Source organism: Plectropomus leopardus, chromosome 21 (genome assembly GCF_008729295.1).
Source record: "Plectropomus leopardus isolate mb chromosome 21, YSFRI_Pleo_2.0, whole genome shotgun sequence".
NCBI classification, from domain to species: Eukaryota; Metazoa; Chordata; class Actinopteri; order Perciformes; family Serranidae; genus Plectropomus; species Plectropomus leopardus.
The window spans coordinates 4,197,849-4,220,811 of record NC_056483.1 but is presented as its reverse complement, the minus strand read 5'-3'; the positions used below and the strand labels follow the sequence as shown (position 1 = coordinate 4,220,811).

General features: G+C 41.9%; 1 protein-coding gene across 5 annotated transcripts in view; it reads left to right on the top strand.

Annotated features, from left to right (window-relative positions):
* LOC121960452 (rho GTPase-activating protein 21-like) overlaps positions 1-22,963 on the top strand; it is a 97,620-nt gene that overhangs the window by 54,499 nt on the left and 20,158 nt on the right. For 3 of the 5 annotated variants that reach the window (XM_042510143.1, XM_042510142.1, XM_042510140.1), the window contains exons 3-8: positions 1,585-1,606; positions 12,620-12,712; positions 15,044-15,122; positions 15,451-15,505; positions 18,647-18,670; positions 20,585-22,559. In XM_042510143.1, coding sequence (XP_042366077.1) covers positions 1,585-1,606; positions 12,620-12,712; positions 15,044-15,122; positions 15,451-15,505; positions 18,647-18,670; positions 20,585-22,559 — 2,248 coding nt within the window. Of the gene's footprint in view, positions 1-1,584; positions 1,607-12,619; positions 12,713-15,043; positions 15,123-15,450; positions 15,506-18,646; positions 18,671-19,731; positions 19,830-20,584; positions 22,560-22,963 lie in introns of those variants that run through there. The other 2 variants (XM_042510141.1, XM_042510144.1) reach the window with 2 other exon arrangements.

The following is a 22,963-nucleotide window of genomic DNA, read 5'->3' as shown; positions in this document are numbered from 1 at the left end:
AAAAGGTTTTTGTGGAATGAAATTGAACTGACATGAGCAAGTTTGTTTGCTCAAACCTTCAGAACTTTGATGGTCATCAGTTTTCTTGTGCCTTTCCTGAACATTTAAACCTTTCAAACATTGAGCAAATTTGTGTGATTTCTTTCAAAAACATGTGAAAAAAGGTAATAAGCAACTTCACAAACTGAAAAAAAACATTAAAAAAAATTATATATATAATTTTTATCTTATTTCAGCACTTTTTCAGGTTGTTTCTTGTTTTGGTTATTTTATCTAATTTTACATAATTTTCTTGTTCCTTTTTACTAATTTCTTGCTGAGTTGCCCATTGCCTGCTTTCCATGTTTTTGAAAGAAATCAAGCTGATTTCAGGTTTCAAGTTGTTAAAAAGCCAAGCGGTTCAAGATGCATACATTGCAAAACAAAGGCAGTCTAAAAACACTGGCAGCTCCTGAAAATACAGATTTCACTCCTAATTTATTCATGTAATTAATCCAAAAACATTTATACACTGAATTACAAAACTGAAGCTACATTTTGTCCGTCTTGTAACTGACTGTCCTGAGTCTGTGGGCTGTGGGCTTCTTATCATAAGACGTGATTCTGGGAAATATTCAAACTGGAGCTTTAAATTTCAATCCGTCAGGTCACACTCACAGTAAACCCGAACCAGTTCTCCCATTACATAACCCAAACTGACAAGGGGAGGGTAAAGTAAAAAAAATCTCATCCTTGTACATTCATCACATTTCATTGTAATTACTTTCAGGGTCTTGGATTGGAGCTCTTGATTAATCGCAGTTTGAGGATATTGGGGTTAGCTTGGAGAGGGTCGGAGCGTCTTAAGGAAAGCCTTGGGAGAGCACGAAGTCTTTACGGATACAGCGGAGAACATATGTGTGAGTGGGGGGAGGTGGATTAAAGAAGGAGCGTGTGGATTTTAACCCGGGCTCGGAGGGAAATTAAAGTTTGATGTGTTGAGGAAATGGAAAAAACACAAATATGGCTCTGAAGTGGCTTTTGGTCGCATGTGTCTTGTCCCCTCTTGTGTCTCTTTTGCCTCGACAGTTTTAATCATGTAGTTGGGTTAAAATGATGATGAACACTTAACTTTCTCTCTGAGGATTATCTCATCCTTCGCTCAGTGCTGAGAGTTACTCTGGAGCTGCAGTATGCTAACATTATTAGCATGAATGTAATTCTTTGAGGCCAGAGTGATGTCTTTAGTTTGCGTGTTTTGTCCAACCAACAGTCAAAAACCTGAATATATCAAATTCACAGTGATATAAAACAAAGAAAAGCTGGAATTTGTCATTTTTGGCAAATATTTAGCATTTTTTTCTAAATCACTGACTGAAATGATTAATAGATATTGAAACTTTGTCCATGGTGTTGGTAGTTGTGGGAGGATTTTTAAGTGGGGTGAAAAAAATCATCATTTTTTTTATGTACCACATGATGTATAACAGTCTTTTAACATATATTTACAAGGTACATTGAAGATTAATGTGAGTATACTGATGCAAAAGAGTGATAAAAAAATAAAATCTGACATATTTTCTGTTTTCTCTTTTTTTCTTTCAGGATGAGGAGAATGGCAGCCGAGGTGAGTGTTGAAAAAACAATCCTTATATTTTTCTTTATTTCATTTTATATTTTGCATACATGAGAGATGCACTCTGTGCTCAGGGACCTCAGGTGTGGCAATGAGAACCACACAAAAACCATTTACTCTCTTCAGTAACTCAGAATAGGGAACAAATTAGGATTGACAGTCCATTACTCTAATGTATTCTCACTCCTTCTAGATTGAAACATGCATTTTCTTTGTATCTCGGTCTAAACACTTCATTAGCGTTGGCAATTCAATCCCAATAATAGCTTTAAAAATGAACAGATCTGGCCCAGGAATGGTGCTGAATCCAGTGTAAACAGCATGTTGCAGCTGAACTGTCTTTTCTGCAGACAGGGGGTGTCGTGCTGCACTTTGTTGTTTAAAGCTTTGCTGTTCAGAGTGGCAGTCGGAGCTTTGCTGTGAGCCTGGCAAGGTTCGGCATTCCTCAGAGCATCCAGCTCGTCATTCCGGTCCCTCAGTATTCTGCTCACGTCTGCAGCCCAGCATGACTGCAGGAGGATTGCTCTGCTGTGCTTCTTAAACAGCCCTGCACCTCAAGACTGTGTGGCATATAGAAACACAAAGCACGTGTACGCGCGCTCTCAGAAACAGACGCAAAGACTGAACAGCAACAGAGGGGTCTTAAAGAATAAATCTATTCAATTCCTATCTATATAGATATTCACCTCTTTGGTTTCCTGCATGCCAGTTCAGAGATAGTCAACTTGCTTTGTTTGTCGGCCACTTTTGCAAAATGAAAGGAGGCCGACAGCCCCATACTGTACATATTTCTTGGGTTTTAGGACATTTCTCTGATTTAAGGACATTTCTTGAATCTGACAACATTCCAAAGATTTTAGGCCATTGCTAGGATTTTTGGACATTTTTAGAATTTTAGAACATTTCTAGGATTTTAGAACATTTTTAAGATTTTAGGCTATTTCTAGGATTTAAGACGTTTACAGGATTTAGCGAGGTTTCTAAGATTTAAGGACATTTTTAGAATTTTAGGACATTAGGTGTAGGGGATCTTCAACTGGCACTTTTTTTGATGAACAAGCTCTGTTTTGATGCTGTTTTATACACTGTGGCACCTTATATAGTTTATTAAGTATAAAGAATTCCAGTGTGAATCACTTCATTTTTATTGTAGATTAGAGAATGGTTGGGGGGGTAAATGTGGCCAATGTGCAGCAAGATAAGTATCACTGCCCCAGTTTTATAAGCTTTTGTAATTCGTCATCTAAGCTCAGTGTTTTAAAACAAACCTTTCTGGCAGAAGCAGCAGTGTTTTTGTCTGTAAAAATTATGAAAAAGAGAGAAGAATATAATTGTTAGCGGTTTATTTGGCTCATAATGATCCCAAAGCTCGACCAGGTGTGATTCAGTGAATGGTTCTCAAACGAGTGGACAGTTAAAGTGAAGAATCCAGGGTTAGAGGAGGGCGAACGCAGCACTTTGTGATGATTCTGACTCTTAAACGCCTCTCAACGGGAAATTGAGAGATTCCTGTAAGTGTCCCTCATCATCTCTCTTGGCCCTCGGTGTCACATTCCTCACACTAACCCCCCCCTCCTCTCCACCCTTTTTAACCCCTCCTTGTCCATCGGTCTCATTCAACACAGGCCTCAAAACATTAAACAACTCTCACACACGAAGGCCCTGCTGTGGCAAGAGGAAACCCTACAGGGGATTTGTGTGGCTCCACATTCTTGAGCTTGAATTCCTTTTTGTGACTCTACCTGAAAGAAGTCATGTAAAACTCATGTGCGATTGTGTGCGTGTCTGTCATTAAATAGTATGTGGTAAGTGCATGAGAACCATTCACTGCAGAGCTCAATAGATGGTGAATAATGATCCTCGCCTGTAGAAGCCCTCCTGCTGATACAGGAAGTCTCTTGGCTCGCCTCCAGGTCTCATAAATTCTTCTTTGCCTCTCAGCGGTTCAGAGAGCCGGCGGTGGTGATGATGCTGACAGGTAGCAGGGCCGCAGCTGATAGCAACAAATGAAGCTAAATTACTCGGGAATAAACATTTACAGTAGGAATAATATTGAAATGATAACTTTTTGTAACATTGTCGCTGTCCAGTGAAAAACTTGAATCTTTAAAGCTTGTGATTTTTTCAGGCATCCTGAAGGATTAGAAATTATTTCACATATTATAGGAATACTTCAACCCCCATACTGATCATTTGTATAAGAGTTACTCACCCCATGTTATGTTATGAACTTAATAAACAGACAGCTCAAACTTGTCTATGCTCTCATCAAAGCCAGAATCCATTGACAAAAACAACAATTTTACCTCTCTGAACACAGGAGCTGCTGGTCTACCGCTGCCTCAATCTGTCAGTTTGTTTGTTATTGTGTAACATTAGTGTTTTAAAGGGTTAGTTCAGATTCTCTGAAGTCTCACGATGACACAAACTAAGTGATCGAGGCAGCTGTAGACCAGCAGCTACTGTGTTGTTTGTCTGGCTTTCAAGAGAAATAAGTTTCATTTTCTGTTTAGTTTCCTGTTGGAAAGGACTTTCTGTTCAGGAAGTGTTTTCAAACAGTGTTTTCAAACACTTCCTCTGGACATTTTGTCCATATTGGCTTAAAGGTTGAGATTAAAAGTTTTTTCCTGACTTATCTGTTATGAAACAACATGTAGCCAGAAATGGATAAAAGCATTTAGCTTTGGTATTTCCTACTGATTCCTACAAAGGTGGTTATTACAACACAACACAACACAATACACTACTGTTCACAATCATAGCAAACAGCATATGCGCCAAAATACCTGTACGATCATCGAAAACATAAACAAACATAGACCCAGAAAGCTAAAACCTCCCATTAGCTGATTTGTTTTAACCCCAGGAGCGCCCTCTTCAAATCTTTTTTTGACTTTAAGTCTTAATCTGAACGCCAAGTTTCTTATTTATGTGGAGCTTCCACCCCAGAAACTTTTCTTGGACATTTTTTTAAGGATTTACCAGCATACTCTTAGCTGTTGCTCCATTGCTTTGTTTTTTTTCCTCTTATTGCCTCCTTTAGTTCTGGCTGGTTGACGTAAAACGCGTCACTTCCGATGCACCAGCGCAGGAAATTTCCCACAAGCACCAAACCACAACTCCAGTAAACTTCAAAATACAGAGAGCTCTCCCTGGCTGCAGTGGGCTTAATAAGCACTGTTTGAACCCGCGGCGAAGGCTCGAAAGTAATGGACGCTCATTTATACGTCAAATTCTCACATTCCAGCCTTAAAAAATGTGCATCCTGCAGCTTTGTGTAGTTTTCTGTGCCTGAGTCGGGTCTGCAGCCTCCTTAGCGCTCGGCACTGTAGTTTATTTGCTTGACTCTGGGCCAGTGTGTGATGAGGCTGTTGGTGTTTGGATTGAGAGAGAGAAGGGGGGGGGGGGCTTGCTGACCGCATGTTGACTAGCTGGGTGTTGCCGCTGGAAACACTTCAAACCTCCACAAAACACACACACAGACGGACCTGCACACACTGACGTACATACACACATAAATAAACATAAACATTGATATACAGTGTGTAGGTCCATCGTGGCAACATGGAAACAGAGTGTGTGTGTGTCCGCTATGGATCTGTTTATTTCCTTTCACAGCGGTTGTCTACATACCAAATCTTCCTCTCTATCTCGCTTCCTCTCCTCTTCCCTCCCTACTCTCTCTGTCTCTCCCTTTCCTGTATCTCTTTCTCCTCTGCTGTGTATTTTAGCAAGTTGTTGAAGGGTAAAATCCGAATGAGGCGTTTTGTGTTATGCTTATGAAGCTGTGGTACCTCTGCAACAAAAAAAATTTCTTCCATCTGTTCAAATATTTGCTTTTCATTCAACGAGAAACACTTTTCTCTGCAGATACCAGATTTATCCCCCCCCCTCCCCTTTTTTTTTGTGCGTCAGATTTTGGTTCGTTCCCATAAAGTCTGCAGAGGGAACGTAATGCAGCACAAGCAAACAGAATTCCCCAGAATTCTCCAGTGAGCTTTTTAACGCCCCACCTTCTTTAACAAAGCCGTGTCCAAAGTGTTGTCTTTCTCTTCTTTTTTCCATCTCTCTCTGTTTCGAGGTCTACCCTTCCTCTTGTCTTTTCTTTCTTTATTTGTTTTCTTACTGCTCTCGACGACTTCTTGACCTTTCCAGTTTGAGTTTTGGTGCCATAAGGCTTTATGCTGAACTCCCTAAAAGCTTAATTTTAAGTATTTTACTCTCATTTATTCCAGGCCTCAAGTAGATTTCCCATCTAGATTTTTATCTTAAGTTTGAGTGTTTGTAAATCTGACTGTTTATTTATTATGGTATACACCCAGTTAGAAGTTGTTTAACATCAGAACTTAAGCCAAAGTTTTTTAGGCAGATATCCAAATAAAGCTGACCGTTTGCACTCCTCAGTTACTGCTGCACAATTTTTTTAAATGCCAATTTTTTATTTTTTTTTTAGTATTTTCACCTTTATTAGACAGATGACAGTGTAGACTGGCAGTGGGGGAACAGTGTGTAGCTGTGGCTCAGTAGATAGAGCAGGTTGTGCACTAATCGGTAGGTTGGCAGTTCAATCCCCGGCTCCTTCAGTCAACATCCTGACGTACCCACAACATGTTTCAGGACTGTCAGCTGCAGCACAAGACTGTCTTGTGCTCTTGCACAAGACAGGACTAATTAAAAAAAAAATGGCTCTAGTTGTCACTTAAACACAATAACATGGAAAAATAGGGTCAAACTTTAAAAATTTAAATGTTTTTTCTTAAATATGAATTTGGTGCCTATATACATGATACTGTGCGAAAAGTCAGAGGCTGAAGCTGCATGCTCAAGGCAAAAAAGAGAACAGTATTTTCCTTGTATTGCAGTGTAGAGCGAGTCAGTTCTTGTATTATAAGTAGAATAAGGATAAATGCAGGATCAGTTATTCCATTATTATGTTGTTTGGTGGTTATAAAATGAAGAGGAGTAACAGATGTGTAAAAACAATGTGACACTATCTCTCTAACGTTGGCTCCGGTTGCTGGGCTGTAACTTGGCCAAATCAGCTAACCTTAGCGTAAACTCTGATAGAGTAGCATCCAGGACCGGCTCCCACACAGAGGGGGAATACTTCGGAGTATTATTGTGAAAAGGGCTTTTTAACCCGAAACACCACAAACTAATGTAGTTAGTGTTGTTGTCAGTGTGCTTTTGAGCTGTAAATGCTAGCGATTGCAGCTGATGTTGGAGTAGAAAAACAGTTTAATCCAGTCTTTACACTTTTCTCATGTTTTTTGGTTTTGGAAAGGTTTGAAAAAACAGACGTCACCCTCCAAATTCACGGCCAGTTGACTCATTTCACCCATCTCTTAAAGCCGGAGACAGTTTTTTAGGCTATTATCACCCCATCTGTCTCCAGATGTTTGTCGCTTGTTCCCTCAGTTGAACCCAAATTCCCTTGGTGGATATTCTGGCTTGTTTTACAGAAAGAAAACAAAACACTGAATCAACTTTTTTTTGCTGTGTGGTCAGAACATATCCTCTTTCCCCTGGGTGGATTTTTGTATTTGGAATTCCTAGAAACAAAAGTGGAAAGTGCTCGACCACCTTCCTGTCTGTGGTGGAAAAAACACCAGGTGTGTATGCTTCTGTGTGTGTTTGTGTGAATCTGTGGTGATGTAGCGGTGTTGTCAGGCATGTGTTTCTGCATCGGCATTTCTCCCTCTTGTTACAGAGGTTACAGGTGTGGAAGTGACTTATTGTGAAGCCCTTCATGAATTTAGCTCTGCTGGGTTTTCTGCATACTTATACAGTTGCATGTGGCACTTTTTGTACGGCCGTCAAACCATTAATTGTTTAAATTGAGATTAATCGCACAATTTCTTTATTTAATCGTGATTAGTCACATTTTTAAAATCTTTTTAATCCTTGTAAAAAAACACTTCATTTTAAAAAACAGTGGATTTTTGGCACATAGCTTTTATTTTGAAGTGCAATTTTTGATTATTATTGCAATATGTTTAATCTTTTTTATCCTAAGGTGACATGTTGTTTACATTTTGTGAAATAAAATTGAAAATGTGGTAAACTATTGAATATTTGGACCTTGAACACTGGAGAAATGTGGACCCCGTGAATGGACCTGTTGGGAACCACTGGTCTACAGGATGTCTGCAGGCCATATGTCTTTAATTTTCTAAATATTAGGCCTTGAAAGTAATCTTTGAATACATCTTAAAAAACATTAAATGTAAGTGTCTTATTCCTGTAGACACCTTGGTTTTAAAGCCTTCCCTGTAAATGAAATTTACTAATTTACTTACATGCAAAAACAAACTGCTGACTTGACAGTTTGTGTGATGTCGAGCGCTTTAAGGTGTATTGACAGGCCCTCTCCCAGTGTGTGCTGAGTTTTCTGACAAAAAGCCGTGGCTGTTTACAAAGTGCAGCGATTAGTGAAATTAGACCTGTCCATTTGAGACTGGCACTTACGAGTCGTTTCGCCATCTGACAAAGTCTATTGACACAGTTTGTGAGGATGTGGGTTTTTTACGTATTCCAAAGAGGTCAGAACTCGGGTACGCAGGTGTTTTAGCAGAGTTTAAGCTTTCAAAGTGGAGTTGTGTTTGGACTGGTTCAGTGTGTGAACTGCACAGAGTGTTACTTGGTGGGAATGGAAGAAAGAAAGACCAAATTACAGAGTTTATTTTCATGATCTTCATCTCCTCTCTTAAAGCTGTCTTTGAGCAGGAGATCGACGCTGAAACAGGACGTTCTTTTGAAGGAAGCCGGAGTTTATGGATTTATGTAAAGTGTACTTGTGCTTTGACCTTCCCACACTATGGGGGAAACAGTATGCCAGGATTATGTGCCTCCCATTTTCATATTTCTCTGCTGGAAGAGACATAGATAGCCATCTAAACACACAGAGTCCTCCTCCTCCTCAGTGTTTGAAAGACCTCTTCCTCTCCATGTCAGAGCCAAGAAGCAACACATCTGCATGGGTTTTTGTATATTTTTGTATACTCGTACATTTGTATGTGGGTGTGGTGTTTGTAAATGCGAGAGTGACACAAATGGTAAAGAACAGCGAGTCACAGGGAGAGGTATTACGCCTGGGTTAATGCAGTGAACGGGCAGCGGGCCCAGCCCTCTGAAGAATAACATTATCTAACCCAAAACAACGGGGGAGCGGGGAGCTGGCCGACACAAGCGGGCCCAGCTGTGCAGCCAGGGACGACAGCCAAACCAGAGCTTGTTGAGGCCAGAGAGCACACATCCAGCCAGTGGATGGCCGCTGACTGCTAGATCGGACCAGATAGGGTTGTACGAAACTTGCAGTAAGGAAAAGAAATATTTGTTTTGCTTTATATATAATTGAAACATGAGTTGTGGTTCACATAGAGACATTATTCTGTTTTTCTGTTCTTGGAAACTCAGAACATGTGGGAGAGGCGAACAAACGAGGTCAGTTTGTGGCTTTTTGGAATTAAAAAGTTTTTCCACGTCAACAAAAAACCGTCACAAGAAGCTGTCTCAAAATTCAAATTGTTAAATTAGTTGTGTAATTGCAATTTGGAAATTGCAGATATCCTGTTGGGTATTTGGAACATTTTTGATTAATTGTGTGAAAATATGTGAGTTGCCAATTTTCTAAACCGCTTTCATATGGGTTTTTGTCATTTTTAAAGGTATACTTTGCAGAATTGTAGGTTATTTTTTGTAAACATGATCTCTGGTGAAAGTGGTCATTTCACCTCGCTTTAATTGCATTTTTTTGGTGCTGTGTCTCTCTGATGCTGGCTGCTGCCCTGACCTCACCTGAGAACTGTTGGGGTACATGCCTACAAACTTCCCGAACACAGAAAGTACAAGAAAGTAAGAAAACAGGCAAAGGTCAGAGTCTCTGCAGAAAAATACACACTTCTAGTGTAAGTGATGACTGAGAGGGATTACTTTAGTATGAACGGACACGTTGTTTTTAGAATCACAGTACGTCTTGGTGGTCATTTACACTTTTATTCAGCACTGTCAGCTCATGCAAACAGGCTCTTAGATTTTGGTTAGGGCTTGCCTTTATCCGAGTAGTCATTATTTCCACATTACTTATCAAAAATCCCATTCCATGAATATTCAGTGAATGCACCAAGAGTCAAGCTTATACTACCATTACAACATCAATATATTAAGGTATTTGGTCAAAAATATTGTGAATTTTTTCACCCAATTTGCCACATAAATAACAAAAGCAGGCGTGAAATACACTACAATGTTAATAAATCTGTAGTTAACTACACTGGCATGTAGGTTGCATAATGCTGCACTGAATGGTGTGGTAAACTTGTGCAGTTTGAACAAAATACCCACAATTATTTCAGCCTACTTTGAAGCCAAGGTCTGCTTCAAGCCTGCACCTGCTTGCCAGAGTGTAAAATGATGTAGTGGCGTGTAAATTAAGTGCCTCGTCCACTGGTGAAGTATTTGCCCAGAGTACCACCCAAGAGTAGCTTAGGTTACTCAACTCTACTTCTGTGTTTTGGACCAGTCAAAGTTATTTTGAGGCCAGCTGATGTATTTCATTAATCCACACAGTAGTTTATGCTTTGGTAAGACAGTTGGGAGCATTAAAAATATCCAGAGCTTTAGATTTCCACATTTAATCCTGTTCATCCAGCTGCGTGGCATGGAAACTTCCAGAAATCCAATTTATGCAGCAGAGCTGGAGCTTGGTGAGATTGGCTCAGGATTGGGAATTTGCCGAGGACAGAGAGGGAGAGAAAGGGAGGAGGTAGAGGGAGCATTTGTTAACATCTGTACCTTCACCTCGGGTCAGTCATGTCTTACATTGTGTCAGTGATGTTACACATGAATGCATCAGTGTAATCATGTTCTGTCAGAGGCTGCAGAGCCACGTTATAGTTCTTAAGTTATTTTTATGTCAAGTTCTTCTCATGTGTTAAGCCAGTGAGAGCATGAATGGAGAGTTAACATTTTTTTAACTGTTCCTCAGTAAGCTGAGTCATTTTATGTGCTGCACTGCCTTCTACTGGATCAAAAACAAGCCTGCAGCTGCTGCCAGCATCAGTCAGACTTTGAGTGAATTTAATACTAAACAGTAAATGAGCAGGTTAGCATTCCAAGATTAAACCAAAAATACACAATCTTACCAAAATGTATGCCATATGTGTGAACACAGCCAAAATTATCAAAAGAATGAAACGTGGAAAATGCGCTTGACAGTCCTTAAGGGTTAGTGTAGGATAGTTTGCAGTAACATTTTAAGCCACAGGAGGGAGGCAGCAGCATATACTCACAAATGCATTGAACATGCTGTCACGCCATTGTCAGCAAAGGACATTTAAGGTAACATGCTTTCATTACAGCAGCTCAGAAAAGCTCAAAAATACAAAGATGCAAGCTGGCAACAGTCGTGATTTTATATAAAAGGGCTGTTTGGATTCCTGAACCAAGTAAACTGATGATTAAACCAACTCTTCATCTTTGAAGTTGCTCCTCAGCAACACTTTGAACCCACATCTGCTGCAGTCCAGCTGTTCAGGGCTCCGCAGAGCGCCGGGTCATAAATGCATGTATCTGCTGCTGCTGCTGCTGCTGCTATGTAAATGTTGAAGCAGGGCGTTCATGAAAAGAGCATGCGTACTCAGTCGGCGTTCCCTGAGGAAAGAACAGTGATGAACTCTGATGTTGCACTTCCTCAAAGCCCGCGGGCGCTAAAAGGCAGCTGAGGCCAACTGAGATTGAGGCTTATGGCTCAGGGAAAGACGATTTTGCTGTTTTTAATCACAGAAAACTCCCTCTTTTTTACATGCACTTAATTACTATAAATATACATGAACTTTAAAAGAAGTTATTAGCAATTTGACTTTGCCTTAATTTGCTGGATTGTCTCTCCTAGCCCGACATGACGTGATGTCCCGTCCCCTGTCATACGAGACCAAACTCCCCTGTCGCCTGTTTGCTTGTAGCCTTGTCAGCACACTCTGACCTGTCCTCGCTGTCCTGTCCTGCAGCTCATCTGACAGCAGAGTAGAGTCAAAGGATGGGACAGAGGTTGTGACTGCATGAGGAAGAGCCTGATGCTGTGTTTGCGATGTAGAGGAATATTTTAAGAAAAGGAGAAGTTCTCTTCTGCCGGTGTGCTCTTATGTAAGAGCTTGTTTGTCTCTAACTCCCAAAGCCACTGAGAAAGCTGAGTATTTGATTAATCTAATAATGGATTCAGCTCTACTGACAGCTTATGCTCCCTTATATGAAAAGGCTTTTTATCACTATTTGCAAGACTAGATTCCTTTTGGGATTATTTCCCATCCTGCTCCTGGTGGAAGATATTAAGCCCAACTCCCTTCAAAAAATGTAAAATATTAACAATTCCTCACGTGTCTGCAAAAACACGTAACCCTAGAAACACAAGATCAAAGGTGTCATATATCAACTGTATTATTGTCTATTAGGCATCAATATAATCCACAAAGATACAAACTTTAGATTTTGGATTTTGTTGTCTCAACTTGTTACTAACCTTTGTTGGTTAGCTGTTTTGTGTTTTTGCAGAGAGATAAAGAATTATTCATTTGTCATATTTCTTAAAGGGAGCTTGGTGAAATATTTTCCAGCAGGAGCAGGATGGGAAAAGGAATCTAGTTGTAATCTTGCGAATTGTGACCCTGCACGATCCCTCTGTTAAATCTCACAGTGTGTGATTAAAAGTTTTTTAGTGTATGGTAGGCACAAGATGTGTCCTCAAGGCAAAATGTAAATGGAGGTTCACATTTTGATGTTTATTTCACTTTATAGCCAGAAAATAATTCACATTTGTAATGTTTGAGTGTTTGAGAAAAATCAGTGTACATTCATATCACAAGTGGAAAACGTGCGCCCTGATGCCACACTGTATCTGCAGTTGAATTTCCCGTTTCAGTGCAATGTGGCCTAGATCTCATTCTGCTGCTGCTTCTCTTCCTCACTGTGTGACCAATCGCCTCGCCGCATGTGCTCTCTTGTTGCCAGGGAGACAGCGGAACCGTCTGGAGCCAATGGACACCATTTTCGTCAAGCAAGTGAAGGAGGGAGGCCCCGCCCACGGAGCTGGACTCTGTACAGGTACACACACACACACACACACACACACACACACACACACACACACGTAACTCACACACACAGTCTCTATGGAGATCACTGCCCTGCCTCTGATAACTGGTGGATCTTATGATTAACTCTGCCTGTCTCGCATGTGACCTCAAAGCGCCGTTTGATGCCAAGATTTCTTCACGTTCGTACTGTAGGTAATTCCAGCTCCCTGTGACCTGCCAGGCAAAACAGATACAAGTTACAAAATAACAGATGGCTCCTTCGTGGGAGGTTGTACAAAGTGTAATATGCACACTGTTATTTCAACCTTCCCCTGATTCTGTTTTTCTCCACTTTGTTTCCTCTCTTATTGATTCCTGAAACACGTCTAATTTTAAGCAGCAGGGATAAAAATACTTAAACAAACTCCCCTTCTGGTGAAATCAACTCCCTCCCTGAAATGGAGGTGATAGCTGGAGCTCTGTCAGCGTTATTGCCAGATTAGCACTCAGTATTACAGGAAATGTTAAGTGGGCTGGACAAACCCTCTAAACCGTCTGCTTTTATCTGTTTGCTCTCCTCTCCTGGGATAAGGGAGCACAGTGTTTTCCCACAATTATCCAGTTGCTCTCCTAAATTCACCTCGCCTCTCTTCCTGTGAGATGGCCATCTTCACAAAGCTTGAATGGAGATGGATACTCACGTGGGGGCGGGGGGCTTCATATAAACAAGTATTGGTATTCTCCGTTTGATCTAAACACAGATGTGTGTTTGTGCTGGAAGGAGCAACTCCAGAGTGGTTTCCTTGGTCAATAAGCGCACTGACTGGACGCCAGATCGTTGTTTTCTGAGCAGCGCAGTGTAGAGGCAAAGATATGCAGAATAAGGGCGCTCACATCAGGATATTTGGGGCCGATCATCGATCAGTTGAAGCAGTTTTGGCAGATAAAAGGGTCTATTTGAAGCCCTCTTTGTGTAACATCATTCGTTTACTTCACACTGTATAATAAGTATTAAAATCAAGGGCTAGTCCACACATACACACAGGTATTGTTGAAAACTGGATTATCCCTCCTTAGCTATTAAAAGAAATTCATCCTGTCCGGACACACTGTTCACGAGCCAAATAAAAACACAAAAACAAAATGGAAGTGCCATCAAGAGCATGCCAAACCAGCAGCAGGCAATAAAACTCAATCACGCAATGAACAAAAAATGGTGTTGGCCAATGAAACGCCTATAAAAAGCTATTACCAGAAGGCTACCTGGAGCATTGACGTCTTTCTGATGCCTCTGTTCTTCATTATGGTGGAAGAGAAATTTGACATGCATGTGGTGACATGTAAAACATCCCGTTAGCATGCTTAAAACCTGCACTATTTTGGTCATGTTCACCATTGTGCAAAAAGTTGCCTCATTTGTGACACCTCACAAAAGAGAAGGCGGTGCATGCTCTTACGAAATAAGTCAAAAACTCTGTTTTTCCTGACTATGTGTTAATACTAATAGTTACATTTCCGAAAAAATCTCCACCCCTGGACTCACGATCCATTCAAATAGGGTTGTTTTTACCGTGTCAACGAGACGAAACCACATGAATGACTCCTTCTTGTGGTATTCATACGCTCATAAGTGGAAATTTTCTAAAAAATTCCGAGTTCACAACTTACTTTACACAACTTTCCATGTTGTAAACACAAGTTTTACAGCCAGTCAATGAACTAAAACACAGTTTTCATGTTGACAAAAGGTGCAAACACATAGAAAAAGCTAAATTTTGAAATATACAGAGATGAGAAGATATCATGAGTAGACAACTGTTTTTTTATTTTATTGTATTGTATTAAACGTGTGCAACATATTTCACTTTGTGGGTGTTTCCTCCACAAGTGCAAATAAACTGTATTTTTCTGGGCTAGTTCAGAACCAACAAAACTTAGCTTAACGTTAATTTAAACACAGGTGAGCTGAAAAGCCCTGTTGTGTAACACAAAAGCACTGCCTTTTGATAGGGCGGGGTTATTTATATTTGTCTGCTGACTGGAAAACACCTCTGATATACACACCCAAACAGGAGAAAATGTAATTCAAAGCCTGTTTCAAACTGTTTCGAGGAAATGTCGTTCAACCTGGGAACTGCCAGACCACTGCAGCCATTGTAGCTGTGCTTTGAGAAATTGTCTTACATGTTTTGCGTTGTCTGAACGTCCGTTATAGAGCCCACCAGCCAAATCATGTAGAACAAATACTCACTTTTAACTGTTGGTGGCTCGTTTGATCTGAGCGCCCTCAGTGAAGCATTTATTTGTCACGTTGTTGTCAGCAGTAAACAGCAGGTTTGTAATTTATTCTCTCATTCAGGGGACCGGATAGTGAAGGTGAATGGAGAGAGCATCATCGGCAAAACCTACTCGCAAGTCATAGCCTTGATTCAGAACAGGTGAGATCGTTATCATTTAATTTTCTGATTCATATGTACAGTGTGAAAGAGTCCGACTGACTCAGACCCTCCGCTGCCAACACTCCCCTGCATGTCGGAAAATGAGACGGAGCCGTGTGAAACGTTTTTCCAGAGAAAGTTATTTCCTTATCACTGACAAGCACACGTTAAACATTCACACCTCATTAAACTGCAGCTATTAAAGTTTAGATTTTACAAGTTGGACTTGTTATTTTGAGAAGTGCCATGACTTTCAACAGTCTGAGCCCTGAGTTTTAACCATTTCTCTCTCATTCTGTCTCGTCCCGCTCACCCTCCCCTCCATCAGCGATGCCTCGCTGGAACTCTGTGTGATGCCAAAGGATGAGGACATTTTGCAGCTGGTAAGCATTCAATCAACAGTAAATATTGCAAGTTTGCTCGAAAATGATGCTTTGTTTGTTTATGCAGCAAAAAAAAAAAAAAAAAAAAAACAGACATAAAAGATTTGTAATCATGAGGAACTTTAATCCCAGACTAGTGGCTTAGTGTTTTAAAATGTAGTTTTATTTAACTGTTTGTTTATCAAGATTAGTCTAATTGCAATAACAATGTATTTTTCATATTTTTCAACCTGGCTATTAAGGATGTATCTTGGCTTTATCTTGTTTAACCTGCACATGCACAGACAATTCAAAATTATTATTTATTATTTTAATATATTTACTGTATATATAAATTATTTTCTGTAGCTGTTAACGTAGTGTTGCTTTAATATACGCTGCTGCACAACGTTTTGTTTCCCATCACATACGTTTCTCAATACACTCCCTTTGTTCCATCTTTGCCTCTGTATATGCCAGCTACCTGGAATTATGTGTTTATAGGGTTTTTTATAGATAGACAGGTGAATAAATAAAGTTTGTTTTCTGTCTCAACTGTGACAGAAATTGTCCTTTGACAAAGCTCAACAAAACACACAATTCACTTTTAAAACATGTTCAAAACACATGGTATCTGATATGTTTGAGCACAGCTTTATGTCTCCTGTGCAGGATCAGTGTTACCAAACCTGGTATCCTGTCAATGATGTAGTTGTTATCACCAAGACATAATTCAAGCATGAGTCAGGTTAGCTGTTCTTCACATTTCCAGACTTTGTGCAAAGCTAAGCTTCACACCTTCTGACTAGAGCTGTGTACATAATGCACAGCAAGATTTATATCTCAGTCTTTCAAAATCTGAAACTAGCTGTTTAGCATAGTCCAGAAAACTTTCTGTGAAGCGATACTGACCTCTGAGTTACTTCAGACTCATGTCTGACTCCCTAAAAAACATGGAGAGAGAGTGTTAGCGGATTCCATCTTACTGGATACAAGCCAGAGTGAACCATAAACATTTTGCTACCAGACAAAAAAAAGGTGAATTTTGGTATTACAGCTTGAAAACATGCCCACAATGCAGCCTGATATTTGGAGAGTCACAGGGTTGGTCCATGCGGGAACATAGATAATGTGGGTCACTCTAGATGATTGTTATTGTTGTTCCTGTGGGGACGCAAGTTTAGTCTTTTCACCGACCTGCTCATCCTGACTTTGTGTCTCTGACCATGATCATCCCTTCTTTCCTCCAGCCACCTTCTTAAAAAGGTCGGCATTACAATATTTGAGCATATCCAAAAAGACTTGTTGACATCCAGCAATTTCATAATGTTTAACGTAGGAGTGCTTCTCCAGCATATCCCACATCTTAACCCCTTAAAGCCTGGAGCGACATCACTTTTCCTGTGCTGTTTTCAGTTGCTTTCACACGTATTGAACTCTGAGCAAATTGGTGCAATTTCTTTAAAAATGTGGGAAGAAGTGCCAGGAGCAACTTGGTAAGAAATATTCAGCTAACTGCGAGAAATTAGTTGATTTAGAAAACATTTTTAAAAAAGCTAATGGAAAAAAATTCTAGAGAAAAAGAAGGAGAAAAAACATGGGAAGGCTTTATTTATAATCTTTATAATATATTTTAAATTTTGTTACAGAATTATTAGAGCTCTTTAAGAACTTTTTGTGGTCACTTCCTTCTTGTTTTTTCACTTTCTTTTAATTTTCTTTTCTCTTATTTTTTACACTAATTAGGGAATTTTTAGCACTTATTAGTATTTTCTTGGGTCATTTCTTTTTTTGTTGCTCATTTCCTTCTTCTATGTTATAGAAAGAAATCAAGTCAGTTTGGTCAGGTTTCAAAGGGTTAATCAGAAAATGTCACATTTGGATTAAGGCCTAATAACAAAATATGCTGTTTACATGACAACATCAAATTAAGAATATTGTCATATTTAAACGTCACTGATTGTCACATGTCAGGCTGATGTGGATGTATGGGTGGGCTATTTCATGTATTCATGTACCTGCATTTTCTGTAAGAAAAGGCTAAAAACAAAAGGAGCAGAGCTAGACTTTATGCCGCAGCTCCAAAGCCCCCTCTTCCCATCACGCTGATGAGCTCAGTGGTGCAAACAGCCGGCCCACGCCATCAGTCAGGGTCCAGAGCTCCACAGACGATAAAACAGTGCCGGGCCACGTCAAACCAGTCGCCACACGTTATTCACCTCTGTTTGTGAAATTTTCTCTTGGAGCAGAGGACTGAGTCAGATCCCACTGTGTCGCTAAATTCCACACATAGCTTGTTAGCTCGGCCGCAGCTCACCAAAAGCCACAGAAACTTGCTTTTGGCGTGCTGGAATGAGTCGGAGCATTCACAAGACTGAGGGGATCCGAATGAAGCAATTAGTTTCTTTTTCCACATTGAGGAAAACAAAATTAAATTCAGTTTTTGATGTGTCAGCCTGGAATTGTTTTTTTTTCTTTAGAGGATGCAAGATGAATGGAGGACGTACATGGCGGTGTCTGCATCTTTGTCTTTGTTTTTGTTTTTGTGTTTTGGGAGACATTGAGCCCACTCACTACCAGAGGGAGTGCAGCTGCAGTCAGCTGACTCCTCTCAGCTACAGCAGTGAGTGAGCGAGGGAAGGGAGCCAGGCAACCGTGCCGTTATGCTCACCCAAAAGTGAACATATGATAGATAGAGCAGCGTCTAGCAGATGAGCGAGAGGATCTAAGAGGGCTCGTGGAGAGTGTGTGTAGTGTAGAGAGGGGGAGGGGAGATACCACAGTGAGCAGGTGAGAGTGACAGAGCAAAGGGAAGTGCTGAGTATGAAGACAGAAAGAGCAGAAAACAATCGCCAGTGTGTTTTCAGCAGCTGTGTTGTGGGTGGAGGAGGACGTGGGGTAAGAGGAGGAAATAATGGGGATGAAGAGCAACTTAGAAGATACTCAGGTGTGAGGACAACAACACCTCTATTCTTCATCTTTCCTCTTCTTCCTGCAATTGTGATGCTTCTGCTGAGTGTATTTTTAGCCCGCTGAAGTCAGACAAGTTGCCTGTCTCACCTTCATCGATGGCGTTGTCTCATTTCTTCATGCTCACCTGTGTACTTCTCTTTATTCCCCTTTTTTCTCTCTGCTTGCCTTTGTCTAACCTGTGGACTGCAGTTTTCCAGGGATATCACTGCTCTGGTAAGAAGGGAAACTATACTAACTAATCACTTTTCTTTTTAAAGGAATAGTTCACAGCAAAATGAAAAAATAACACATTTCTCCTCTTACTGTAGTGTCTTATTTTCTCTATACCAAACTACACCTGCCATTGGTGTCAGCTGGATTTCCTCTGTGCGTTGATATGGTTGGTAGGTGTAGTTTGGTGTAAAGAAGATAGTTCCCACATGGATTACCTTGGGTAACCATGTTATGATTTCTAGAAAGAGACATTGCTGTTTAGATTTTCAAATTTGTTGGGGTTTTTTTGGGAACTTTAAGCACCAAAAGCCGAATGCCATCCAGTTTGATTATATGAAAAATATCTCAAACACTCAGCAACCAACACGAAAACAATATAGTTTGTGAATAGAACTAGATTTAGGAGAAAAAAAATGTGTATTTGGCTTTTTTTTGGGTGAACTGTCCCTTTAAGTTTTCTTTCCTGGTGAGTCATAGCTCCTTTAACATGTGGCACCAACTTCAAAGCTTGTATTTGCACATGTAGAAGCTGGCAAACCCCTAAAAACACCAAGTATACTTCCTCCCTTTGCAGTAGTACAGGTAATTTTTTGGTATTTTCCTGGAATAGCAGGTTGTGAAAAAGACGTGTGTACTGAAAAAAACAAATGACCTGAGTCTATATGTTAACAGACCTCAAACACTTGGCTCTGTGCTTTCCACAATAAGGAAGTTGGTTTCTGTTTAACTGTATGATTTATGCAAATCCAGAGGGAGGCACCAGCCTGCACACTTACTGCTGCTGCTGCTGGCAGTTCAATGGTAACCTGACACCTCAGGTGGAGTGCTATCGATTAAAGTCCAACACCGCAACTCTCTCCCTTTCATTTTCTCAAGAGCCCGTGCGTTGAAGGGATGAGGAAATATAGCCCGCTCAATATGCAACCAGGAGTTTACTCTGGAGCCGTCCATCATTCACTGGAGACAGCGCAGGGTTAAAACTAGCTAGATTTGAGTGTTTTTCTTCAAGTTTTAATCAAGGAAAGTACCCTAGTTACTACAGTGACAGTAGAGTTGTGGAACCATGCTGACAGAAGTAGCGTTAGCTGCCAAGGGCAGACAGAGGCGTCCACCATTCATCCTCTCCTCATGCCTCAGGGCACACTCTCCAGTACGAAAGGTGGGTAAGCCCCTGCCAGCTCAACCCTCACTCCTAGCTCCACGGATTTATCCAGGACTTTTCAGCCATCTTTCTCTACTTATTTGCCTTTCTGGCTATCCCTTTTTTCCCACTCTTCCACATCTGTTACCTCTCAGGGCAGTTAATTTATATCATGGCATGCTGTAACATTTGTTTGCCGTCTCCTAGGAAAAGATTGAGAAACTGTAACTGAAACAGAGTGTGTTGGATTTAGAGAAGCGGTGCTGGAGCACCGTGTCTGCTTTTAACATGCTGTTGTTTTAATGTTGTAGACGGGCTGGATCCAGCTGTCTGTCTGTCACTTACAGTTCTCCAGAGGGAATGCAGTAACAGTGTTTGTCTTGCTGATAATCTCATCAGCTTGCATTGAGACTCTTGTCAATAAATGACAGTAGATTACTATTCTTTCTCCCTTTTAAAGATGTAAGCAACCACATTGCTGCGGTGCAGCGGAGGTACTTTAGAAAGAAAAGATTGATGCTGTCGCTTTAACAGCAGAGGAAGATGAAGTCATAGGTGAGATGTGGCAGTAAATTTGTCATCTAGCGATAGAAGAGGTTGCCCCAAAGTTCAGCTGTTTCACAAACACCTTGTTCGTTACAAGTTTTTAAGATAAGTCTGATGATTTCCGTCCCTCGTTGGGTGGGATGTCCTCCCAGGGTTTAATGTAATCTATTTTAGCTTTCAGACCTCTCAGCAGCCGAAGTGACATAATGTCCTATAATCTCTTGCAGGCATATTCCCAGGATGCATACCTCAAAGGAAATGATGCGTACAGCGGAAATGCCCAGAACATCCCGGAGCCCCCTCCCATATGCTACCCTCGGATAGAAGTCAACTCTGCAGGCATGGCTCAGACATCAGAGCCTGCCAAAGCCAGCGAGACCCCCCGAGGGCCGGCTCAGGGACCAGGAAGACGAGGGGGGGCCACGGAGAAGAGCTACCGGGTTGAAATCCCTGTCCCGCCATCGCCTCCACCACAACAGACTTCAAAGTCTCAGACGGTGGTGTGCGTCTGTAATGAGAACGTGAGGACAGTGGCCATGCTGCCTGATCCGGTGGACAGGGGATCCCGGGTGGCTCGGGCTGGACCCAGCCACAGGACAGAGGAAAACCGGTACGGCGCTTCAGCAGATTCCAGCTCAGCTAGACCGAGACCTCTTATTCCATCAGTACCTGGGGGTGCACAGTTACAATACCCCTCATCACGTCCCGCAGAAAGCCCAGTCTACTCCCCTTCCTCAAGACCTGGCCCGATCTATCCTGAAACGGTATCTCCACCTGTACGGGCCGCCACTGCCTCACCAGACACGTTCTCTACTGCCATCTCACCCAGCGCCAACCACTACTCACCCTCCCCCACTGCCCCCTCCACCTCTCCGCACCAGAACATCGACTGGAAAAACTACACCACCTATAAGGACTATATTGACGCCAAGAGGCTGCACACGTACGGCTGCCGCACCATCCAGGAGCGCTTGGACAGCTTGCGCGCTGCTGCCAATTCCAGCTCCGCCTACGCTCAGCAACGCACACCGCCTTCAACTAGCGCTACCCAAAGAGGCACACTGAGCTCCCAAGTCAGGCGGAGAAGCACCTCCAATGATCGCGGGGTGGATAAAGGTAGCCAGGGTACTGCGATGGCTCCTTTACGTAGCGTCTCGCAAGAGAGGCTCGGGGCAGAGAGGACAGTACCAATCAGGAATTGGCCTAGGAGTGCTTCAGAAGATGCTCTGCCTTTCTCCACCCCCACAGGAGCCCCCAAACCTCGGGCGCGGTCTTGTGACTACATAGGACAACAGCCTGGAGAGCCAGGCGGATTGGCGGTCTTTGGAGATAGAGTGGTGCTGGAGGATAGGCTGCTGCTGTGTCGGGGAGAGGAAGCGAGAGCTAGTAGGCAAGGGACAGGCCTGAGAGCGCTACCTCATCTGAACAGGAGTCTCACTGGACAAGAGGACGAAGTGCGAGGAGGTGGATTACCTAACTCGCCTTTAGCTGCTCCTGTGTTTACGAAGGGTACGACAGATTCTGCACTAAGGACAGACAGCGTCATATTGAGACCGTCACGCCTGCCTGTCAAAAACTCCATCTCAGAACCTTCACCTGCCTTATCCTCCACCAAAACCACAGACCCTCTCAAAGACCAAAGAGCTAACATCGTGGGCAACCACCTGGGCTACTCGTCACCTCTGCACCTACAGCTCAGAGGCCGCGCTGACAGTCTGAAGATGGAGAGCAGGTCAGATGCTGGGTTGGCGGCCAGGTCCTCCTCATGCTCTGGTCCCTCCTCTAAACTGCCCCTGCAGAGACAACTACAAACTGTTGTCACTTCCTCTTCTTCTGGTTCCTCCACCACCAACGGAGCTGTGACCCAAAAGCCAAAACCTTCTAGCACTCTTATACGGACTAATGGCGGTCTTGCAGAGGGTGTAGAAGGACCGGACGCAACAGTCGTTGTCCTAAGAAGGGACAAAAACTCTGCGCCTCCCCACATCCGCCCTCCGTCCTATGTACTGGCTGTTAATGACAACCAGGGAGGAGTGACTCACAAGTCACCGCCGTTAGTGAAGGCAGGCTCTGCAGATGGAAGGATCTGCTGGACGTCTAATGACAGCTTCAGGGAGATGCATCTAAGAAGGCTCGGAGACACGCGACAAAAGTCTGGCTCCAGCAACTTGGACGACTCCCTGGATTCAATCCCATTCATAGGTAAGACTGCACTCGTCTCTGCTCCAACTTCTTGTTGAACTCTCCCTGTTTCTATGGCAACCACAGTGACAGGGTGTGAAAATATGACACAGTGTTTGTTTATGCATGAAAGCTTGGCAGACTCCTGAGCTGATTTGAATATGTACCAAATTCACACCAAGCTTTTAATGATCTGACAGCGTATTATATTCATGTTCTGACAGATCCAGTTAGGGCTGGGCTTTGAACCTTGATCGCTTTTGAGTGCCGACAAAAAAAAGAAAAATCTGTTTATAGCATCGAGTAGAAAGTTGGCATCAAATGCTTGGCCAGATCTTAATCTTGTTTATGATATTATCTAAATCGGGAAATGATGCACGGTAGATACAAATCAGGAAACGTAGACTACATATTATTTAGGGAGA